The 9617-nt window shown below is 46.3% G+C and overlaps 1 protein-coding gene across 1 annotated transcript; it reads right to left on the reverse strand.

Moving 5' to 3' along the window:
• Positions 1-3848: 3848 nt before the first annotated feature.
• On the reverse strand, positions 3849-9026 carry RTP1 (receptor transporter protein 1). Its single transcript, XM_066241184.1, has 2 exons — positions 8561-9026; positions 3849-5945 (listed from the first exon to the last, which is right to left on the reverse strand). The coding sequence occupies exons 1-2, from the start codon at positions 8830-8832 to the stop codon at positions 5426-5428; spliced, it is 792 nt and encodes a 263-aa protein (XP_066097281.1). The 5' UTR covers positions 8833-9026; the 3' UTR covers positions 3849-5425.
• Positions 9027-9617: the final 591 nt, after the last annotated feature.

Consider the following 9617-nt stretch of genomic DNA (forward strand, 5'->3'; position numbering starts at 1 on the left):
GAGTTAATGGGCAACAACTCTTGGATTGAACATAACCACAAGGCAATTAATGTTTTATAAATATCACTTTTACATAATTGTAGTTGTTTTTAAATGTAAAAAATTATTATCTGATAAAAAAAAACACCCTCTTATTTTGTTTTAAGATTGAATCATGGCTTCTTCGAGTAGGTGTAAATGTAAGAATAGTCCTGACACCTTTCATTATATATGTGGCTGTTACACACTTCAACGTCAAAGGTGCAATTATTTCATCATTTGTGACAGGTGCATATATTGCCTATTTTCAAGTTTCCCTTGGCAATCAAGACAAGAATTGGGCTCCTCATATTGTGTGTCATAATTGTGAGGAAATGCTTCGTGACCAGACAAAAGGAAAACTCAAAGGAATGCCTTTTGGTATTCCCATGGTTTGGCATGAACCTAAGGACCACAGCAGTGACTGTTATTTCTGTCTGATCCATACAAAGGTCATTGACAAGAAAAAATGACATATGATTGCATATCCTAATATTCCTTCAGCAATATGACCTATCTCACACTCTGAGACACTCCCGGTTCCAGTTTTCAATGGTTTTATTTCTTCTAAGGACGAAGCAAGTGAACATGGTGATCAAGTGTATTTTGATAAGATGCATGAGGAAATGGTTGTAGAATCTGAAGGTTCTTCTTCTGATGCCAAGCAATCATTAACCCCTCAGCAGTTTAGCTAACCCAAATTGAATGACTTGGTAAGAGATTTGGGCCTATCAAAGAAAGCAGCTGAGTTATTAGTCTCCAGACTTCAAGAAAATAATGTACTTCACCAGTCAGGTAAAGTATCCCATTTCAGGAAGTGTGATCAAATTTTTGTGGACTTTTTTTCTAAAGACAAACATTTTGTTTACTGTCAGGATATCAGTAGTCTTCTCAGCCAGCTAGGTGTTACCCTTACAGTCTAACAGAATGGTGGCTATTTTTTGACAGCTTAAAATGAAGTCTGAAATGTGTTCTCCTACACAACGGTAATGTTTATGCAGCAGTTCCAATTGATTATTCAATCCATCCTTTTTTTATTTTTTTATTGATTTTTAGAGAGAGAGGAATGAGAGAGAAAGAGAGAGAGAGAGAGAGAGAGAGAGAAGGGAGAGGAGCAGGAAGCATCAACTCCCATATGTGCCTTGACCAGGCAGGCCCAAGGTTTCAAACCGGCAACCTCAGTGTTCCAGGTCGATGCTTTATCCCACTGCACCACCACAGGTCAACCCATCTGCAAGAAGATTATAATCACATAAAAATTGTCCTCGACTTTCTGAAGTAGAAGGAGCATAACTGGATCATTTGTGTGGATCTTAAAATGGTAAATTTCCTGCTAGGCCAACAGAGAGGTTTCACGAAGTATCCTTGCTTTCTGTGTTTGTGGGACAGCCGAGCTCGGGAGAAACACTGGACACAGAAGGAGTGGCCAAAACACGAAGCTCTGGAAGTAGGGATGCAAAATATTGTGAATGAACCTGTAGTTAATCGAGACAGGACCATTTTTCCCCCACATCACATCCAACTTGGCTTAATGAAGCAGTTTGTTTGTTCAGGCTTTGAATAGAGAAAATGAATGCTTTCAACATATTATTTCTGCTTTTCCTGCCTTGTCTTTAGAGAAGATAAAAGCAGGTGTATTCGATGGACCTCAAATTCAAACCTTCATACGTGACAAAGAATATGCCAGGAAGATGAATAAGGAAGAGAAAACAGCATAGCCGTCTTTTGTGGCAGTTACAAAGAACTTTCTTGGCAACAAAAAAGCAGAAAATTATGAACTTCTGGTTCAAAGGATGCTGTTGGCTTTCCACGACATTGGATGTAACATGAGTGTTAAGATTCACTTCCTGAACAGTCACCTTGATAAGTTTCCTGAAAATCTTGGAGCTGTTAATGATGAGCAGACTACTGCTAGAGTATCAAACGAGATTGTTCTCAACAAGTACACAAATACAAGAGCTACAAATGCAAATTTTTGCCTGAATAGAATTTAAATAAGTTTTGTGCAAATTTTATGATTAAAATAAGTGTTTTAATATGTTCTATTTTGAAATTGTAGACAAATTCTGATGCAAGCATATCTTTTAGTGTATTAGTATATTTATTGCATTATATAAAGTATTATATTTTCACAAAGATGGTGCCCAAGAACATTCTACTTCATTATGTTAAACTAAATGTTGAAAATTTTACAATAAGATAAAAACCTAAAATCTTGAATTGCAAAAAAATTGTAGCTTACAGAGAAAAACCAATGCCAGATTTGAGATCAGCACACTCGAATTAGGTAAGAACAAGTGTTTTTGTGGATGCAACAAAAATTGTGTTCCCCGGTGTGATTTATGCACTTAATCTGCTAAGAATTGACCTTAGTTAGTAATCTTCTTGGTTCCCAGTGATTCTGACCCCAGGAAGAGTTCTCCCATTGAGCTGGTCCCTGGTCCCAATGAGTTTGAGGGAAGTGATCAAGGTAGCACTTCCTGTTGACCCCAAACTGAGGATTTCAGCCTCTGGAACCACAATTCAGTTCCTGTAGGTCTCCTCTGGGCTTGAACATCAAGACCAGTGTTGCCTGACCTGTGGTGGTGCAGTGGATAAAGCATCAACCTGAAACACTGAGGTTGCTGGTTTGAAGCTCTGGTCTTATCTGGTCAGGGCACATATGGGAGTTGATGCTTCCTGCTCCTCCCCCTTTCTCTTTCTCCCTCTCTCTCTCTTTCTCTCCCCTCTCTAAAATGAATAAATAGTTAAAAATAAAAAGATTGGTGCACAGGAGCCCCAGGGGGATAGGCTTAGGATCTCAGAATGTCCCTAAGGAGTTCATTGATAACAACCAGGGAACATCTAACAAGTTCATTATGTGGCATGTGGCAATGTGTACAAAGAAAGAACTGTCCCAGAGAAGTCTTTGCCAAGACAGGGCTAAGCTGGTGAGCAAGCCTAGAACCCCCCACCTATAGCCAAGTATAAGGGACAATAAGGGAGACAGAGGGGGACCTCCATAGATTGTAGACATCTCCCTACAGAGCAATAAGAGACTTAATTCTTTAGGAAAGAGTTCTAGACTAAAACTAAAACTAGGTGAGGGTTGGACTCCTTGCTCATACATTATCTGGCAGTGAAACCTGAGCTAAGTGATTTCCATATTCTGGCAGGGAGTATAGCCATAGACAAGTAATTGTAACAAAGTTTGGTAAGCATCTGGCAAGGGTTGTAAAGCCAATATGGAGACTCTCAGGACCAGATAAATCCAATGTAGCATGCAGGAGCAGGAAGGTTAAGTCCCTAGGGTAGGGAGTGGGAGTGAGCAAGGAAGCTGAGCCCTAGTCCTAGATAATCAAAGATAAGTCATCAAGGACAATCTCACGGCTCATTATTACAAGACCAGGTGCCAACCAATGCCAGTTCCTCAGTTAAAAGGCATTATACCAGGCAGCACAGGTGTATTACCTGGGAGTCTTATTCTATCTCATTCAGATGCTCAGGACTTAGGTACTCTGATTCTATTGGTCTGAGGTGGAGGCTGGGCACTGATATTTCTTTTAAAGCTCCCCAAGATTTGTCAAGTGCAGTCAGGGCTGAGTATTTCTGTAGTAAGCAGAGATCTCTGTGAGACAGGGCCTGTGCTTAGTGCCTACTGGATCCCAGCACCCAAGTCAGGCCTTGCCAGATAGAAGGTGCTCAGGACATGTGGCCTGAGCAAAGGGATGGATGCTGTGTGACTGAAGCAAAGGAAGTCACCAGCCAGATACTAGAACTAGAGCAAGGGAAAGAATAAGACTGATCTTATACTGGTTCCCTGACCAAGGACTGCCTGCATCCCACCTGACTATGCACACAATTGGCCAAGACCTTGAAGCTGGAGGTAAATAAAGCCTTACAAAGGAAAGAGAGGGGATGGCAGTGCCCATCAGCTTATTACGGATCAGGGACAGTATGGCGAATCTGAAGTATCCATTAGTGACTACTAAGCCTGAACGAAGATATCCCATCTTTATTAAAGTATTCCATCATTGTATAAGTGGTCCTCTCCCCTCCAGCACTTCAGATAGTAATGACTTTCCGTTAAAAAGGCGAACATCGGGGGAAGTGGAGGAAAAGGAGTCAAGTTGTTAAGAGAGAAGTGAATAAGGAACCTCAGTGCAGGGTGACATCCCACCTCCTGCTCTCTACCTCCACCCATACCCAATTCCATGCTCCTCTTAACAGAAAGTCTTCTCTCCTTGCATTTTAAACCATACTACATTCCATTTTATAGAGATGTAAGATCCTCCCACATGTCTATGCACTGTATATGGACACATGTTTTTTGGAGGTTTTTTTTTTTTTTTTTTTTGCAAATGACCCCCATCCATGTGGTTCTAAGCGGACAGTTGATTTTTGGTGAGAGGGCCCATGCATGGCCAATGTGAGAAGACCTCTCATCTAATGTTTCATCAAAGAGCTCAGGAGGCCAAGGACCTGCTCCTATGTCCCAGCCATCAGAACTTCTGAGAATGAGTCAAACTTGGTCCCTGAACTCTGAAGACCCTTTGTTGTAATGGGAAGTCATTATATTTGTTTCCTAGGGATTTTGTACTTTGATTCTAACACTACCTTCTAATCCTCCCCTAACTTCTCTACCAGTTCAAATAGGATGGGTGGGAAGCCTAACTCTATGGGACTCCACCCCAAGCAATGCAACATCTCTGAGCCAGGCAGACCCCAGAGTTCACCCTGAGAAGAGGGAAGCTGGAAGCTGGGAGCCTGAAAAAGATAAGTGGGGACCCTGTGGACCCAGCAGCAGAAGGGCAGCCTAGTGCCCCCACCTCTCTCTCTTCACAGGGAGCTTTTGCCATGTGCATAGAAGCAGAGCTGTGGCTGAGGCTCATACACTAGGCAGATGCTAATTTAAGGCTGCAGCTCCAGCTGTGGGAGATAATGAGGGTTACGGGTGAGGATTAACAAGAAAACAAGGATACTCATCACTGTGGAAAGGTCTTTTGGGATCACCTAGTCCTGTAATTTCCAAACTTTTATTTAAAGCTTTTAACCTTTTTCTTTTTTCAAATTTTTTAAATGAAACTCCATCTAAGATGGAACTGTTCTTATTAAAGCAAGAGGAGAAGGTAGGAGTTGGGATGGGTGGTTTGACCAGGATGGGAAACCCACTCATTCACTCTACATTCCAAATTCAAAAGTCCCTGAGGCAACTATGCAGAAATGTGGGGCCTGGGTTTCATCTTATACAACCAATGATCAAGCCCAAACCCATGATAGTATAGACGGAAAAGCTAGGTGATCTCTCCAGGTGACCCTCTGAGTCCGTGGTGGCACCTGTGCTAGAACCTTCACCCCTCCCACTAGCTGGCTGGTGCTCTGGCCCTTGGTGGGTCCCTAGAGTCCCCTGGGGCCCACCAAGAGAATCTTAGACTGAGCTACGGAAAGAGAACTGCAGGTAGATGATCAGCAGCAGGACCGTGGCCCAAAACAAGCACCAGGGGAGAGAGCAGAAGTTGTAGCTCGAACTTGTTTCAGCTTGTGGTTTAGAGGGGCTGGGCGCCGGCTTGAAGGTGTAGGTGGTCGCCTCCTCTTCCAGCAGCTTCTGGCTGGGCTTCCAGTGCACGATGCCCTCCTGGCAGGCCTCGCAGAACTCACCGCGGTGCCGCCGGTTGTCTTGGCGGCTGGCCACGTGGATGCGGTAGTGGCCACCACGCTCGCCGTAGCACTGCTCGCGCAGGCTGGTGATGAGGTTGTCCACCAGGCTCTCGATGTTCTCCTCCAGCATGCTGGACTCGTCCAGCCGCGCTGTGCCACACTCGTAGCACAGCTGCTTGAAGACGCGCATGCGCACGGAGCCCGCGCGCTGGCCCCTGTCCAGGTGCATGTGGAACAGGATGACCACGTGGGGTGACTGCCAGGTGTGCCAGCACCAGGAGCAGTGGAACCTGCGGGGACGGGTGAGAGGTAGGAGGAAAGGAAGGAGTGAAAGAGGTGGAAACAGCCGCGGGAAGCTGGTCAGGGTCGGTAGGCAGAGCATGGAGGTGGTATGTATATGGCCCCCTGGGTTCGTTAGTTTTCCCCAGGTGGCTGCCCAGTCTGCCCCATTGTGTGAACTGCTGGGCCCAGAGCGAGTTCCTTAGGACGCACCTGGCATCCAGCAAACGCTAGTGCCAGTCACCAGGCCCTCCGCATCTGTGCTCTGCAGAGGCCTCAGCTCCTGCCATCCCAGTGCCCTCAGGCCTTGCCCTTAGGCCTCTGGCTCTGGGCATTTCCCCTCATCTGCAAAACATGCAAGTGCACTCGATAAGCAGTGATGGCCCACATCATACAGGAATCAATCGCATGATCTATCTACACATTCTTACCTGTCAACGCTGACTGTGAACAGGCTAAACCCAAATCTGGAGAAAAGGAAACTTATCACTTCTCAGCCTCTGACCAGAGACAGGATTAATGCATCCCAAGGCATGGAAGCGCAAACAATCTATGCCCAGAGCGAACTCGCTGCGGCCAGCTGGGGCAGGCTGGGATCAGAGGTCACCAGCTGGGCTGGACTACCCACAAGCTCTCACCACTTAGCCTGGCAGAGTCTTCCCAGTTTTGAAGAAGCTCCTGGGCTCTGCCAGGGAGGTCCAGCCTTTTGCACTCCCTGCAAGTGTCCAGCTGTTCGTACCTCTCCCATCAGCCAATGAAGGGCTTCACTTTCATTCTTACCTCTTCTGTTTTACTTACATCTTTTGAGGACTGTTTCTCTCTCTCTATGACTAGACTAAAAAACTTGGACTACAAAATGTCAAGACCTCAGAAATAACCTAATTAACCCTTTGTGGTACTGTGAGGCAGAGAGAATAAAAAAGTAATCCAGCCCTGGCTGGTTGGCTCAGCAGTAGAGCATCGGCCCGGCGTTTGGAAGTCCTGGGTTTGATTCCCGGTCAGGGCATACAGAAGAGACCATCTGCTTCTCCACCCTTCCCCCTCCCCCTTCTCGCTCTCTCTTTCTTCACCTCCCACAGCCATGGCTCGAAATTGGCCCAGGGTGCTGAGGATGGCTCTGTGGCCTCCCCTCAGGTGCTAAAATAGCTCAGTTGCTGAGCAACAGAGCAGCAGCCCCAGATAAGCAGAGCAGTGCCAGGTAGGGGGCTTGCTGGGTGAATCCCAGTCAGGAGGCATGTGGGAGGGAGTCTGTCTCTGCCTCTCCACCTCTCACTTAATGAAAGAAAAAGAAAGAAAGAAAGAAAGAAAGAAAGAAAGAAAGAAAGAGAAAGAAAGAGAGAAAGAAAGAAAAGAGTCTATAAACACAAGCTAGTTAGATGCAGTACCTAGCACAATGCAGATGCCCAATAGATGCTTCTTGAATTGAGTTGAATAGACTGAGAAGTAACGCCTTGCTTCTGACCCTCAGGCAACACCCCTCAGCCTCCCTTTCTTATGTCCTAAAGGTAAGTTTTTACACAACTGACCTGTGGATAAGAGTGATGGAAAATATATATTATTGTACATAAAATATATTGTACATACCTAGGAGCCCTTATTGAAGTGAAGATTCTGATTTAATAGGTCTACAATGACATGCAAGTTCTTCATCTTTAACAAGTTCCAGGTGATTTTGATACTGCTTGTCCATGAAGAACAAGGCAAGGATCTCTAGGCTAACCCCTCCTTTCGCAAATGAGAAAGTGAGTTCCAAGAAGGAAATTGAATTGTTCAAGGGCCAGTTTCTAGCGCACTTCTGGTGTTCAGTATTTAAGTCAAGCTGAATTAAATAGATTGAAACGGAACTGTCCCAGGACAAGAGCACTGGACCCCCAATAGTCTTCAAGCCCTCCTTCTCTTAACCACTTTAAGAGATTATTAAAATCTTAGAGTATGTAAAATGTCAACAATAATGAATCTATTCCACCTCTTTTCTATAAGGGAAACTTGAACTCAGAAAGGGGAGGTTAAACCCTGGCCAGTTGGCTCAGCGGTAGAGCGTCGGCCTGGCGTGCGGGGGACCCGGGTTCGATTCCTGGCCAGGGCACACAGGAGAAGCGCCCATTTGCTTCTCCACCCCCCCCCCTCCTCTCTGTTTCTCTCTTCCCCTCCCGCAGCCAAGGCTCCATTGGAGCAAAGATGGCCCGGGCGCTGGGGATGGCTCCTTGGCCTCTGCCCCAGGCACTAGAGTGGCTCTGGTCACATCAGAGCAACCCCCCGGAGGGGCAGAGCATCGCCCCCTGGTGGGCAGAGCATGGCCCCTGGTGGGCGTGCCGGGTGGATCCCGGTCGGGCACATGCGGGAGTCTGTCTGACTGTCTCTCCCTGTTTCCAACTTCAGAAAAATAAAAAAATAAAATTAATAAAAAAAAAAAGAAAGGGAAGGTTGCACAGATGCTCAGTGGAGGAGCAGGGATCAAATTCAAGTGTCCCTGCTCCCAGTGAGGGACTCTTTCTCTGCCTCCAGTCTACACAAACCCAAGAGGGAGACTGACTCTTACTTAGCACCTGGCTTCTTCATGTCTCTATCTCTTCTTGGAAGGTGCCCAGCAGCTACCTGCAGGGCCCCTACTTACTGGACTACTCACCTGCCTGAGGCATGCAATTCCAGGTACTGCTTCCAGCCAGGGGCCAGCACATTGTGCTTAAGGTTGGGGTCTATGATGAGGTCCCAGCTGTCAGCAGGCTTTGCCACCTCCATCTTCTCATAGAAGATTTTCTTCCATTCACCTGTGGTCACACTTTTGCACATGGTCTCGTCAGTGGTGAGGGAGGGCAAGCTCCACCTGAGTGAGAACACAGAGAGTGAGGGCAGCTGCAGGGCAGGGCAGCGCAGTCTCCACGGTCTAAAAATCCTCATCTACAGGACCAGGAGGAAGCAGGACCCAGCTCCCTCCTTTGTCCGCAGTGGAACCTGTTTCCACGGCAACCATGCAGGGAGCCAGAGACAGAGCTTAGGGAGAAGGAAGTCTCCGAAAGGGTGTTTCAGTGCCCAGAGGCTGAGAAGGCAGGGTTTGTGGGTCTGAGTGACCCAAAACAGAGTGAGGGTCATGAAAGGAGGCTGAGCTCCCTACCATCTCACTCTGGCCTGCTAAGGGCACATGAAGAGGAGGACCTGGCAGCTAGCTCAGCTTTACCTTGCTGCCCCTGGAGGCACCGTCAGCATTTGGATGCTATGGTAACCATGATGCCTTAGGGAGCCAAAGAGAAATAAGATTTAAAGAGAAGATTAAACCTGTTAATAGATGCAGAAATAATAATAAACTCTCTCTCCACGCCCCTGTGCATCTTGTGACCAATTCTTTGCCATTTACAAAAGCTATTGAAGGTCTCTTGACCCACAATTTTTATTGCCACTGTACAGAGCAGGAGCCTGGGACTCTCCTAGCTTATAAATGGCAGAGCTCGTATCTAAATCCAAGTTATTAAGCCTCTCCCAATTCACTATTCATTTCACACATACCCACATGCCAAGCTCTCTGCCAGGTGGTTGCAACTGGGTATGTACCCCCTAACCAGAACGCAACAGGATATGACAGCCATGCACAAGAGCTGCCCTGTGCACAAGGTGGAAGCATTGCATCAGCCTGGCAGGAGCAGAAAAGATGATTTTCAACCTCACTATAGAAGAGGAACACTATTCAT

The sequence above is a fragment of the Saccopteryx bilineata genome, chromosome 8 (assembly GCF_036850765.1).
Source record: "Saccopteryx bilineata isolate mSacBil1 chromosome 8, mSacBil1_pri_phased_curated, whole genome shotgun sequence".
Classification (NCBI taxonomy): domain Eukaryota; kingdom Metazoa; phylum Chordata; class Mammalia; order Chiroptera; family Emballonuridae; genus Saccopteryx; species Saccopteryx bilineata.

Bases quoted from the DNA above. Each gene is read 5' to 3' on its own strand.
- RTP1 (XM_066241184.1), bottom strand. From the start codon at position 8,832: ATGAGGATTTTTAGACCGTGGAGACTGCGCTGCCCTGCCCTGCAGCTG. The intron at 5,946-8,560 runs GTGAGTAGTCCA...CCGTCCCCGCAG, and splicing joins GAATTGCATGCCTCAGGCAG to GTTCCACTGCTCCTGGTGCT.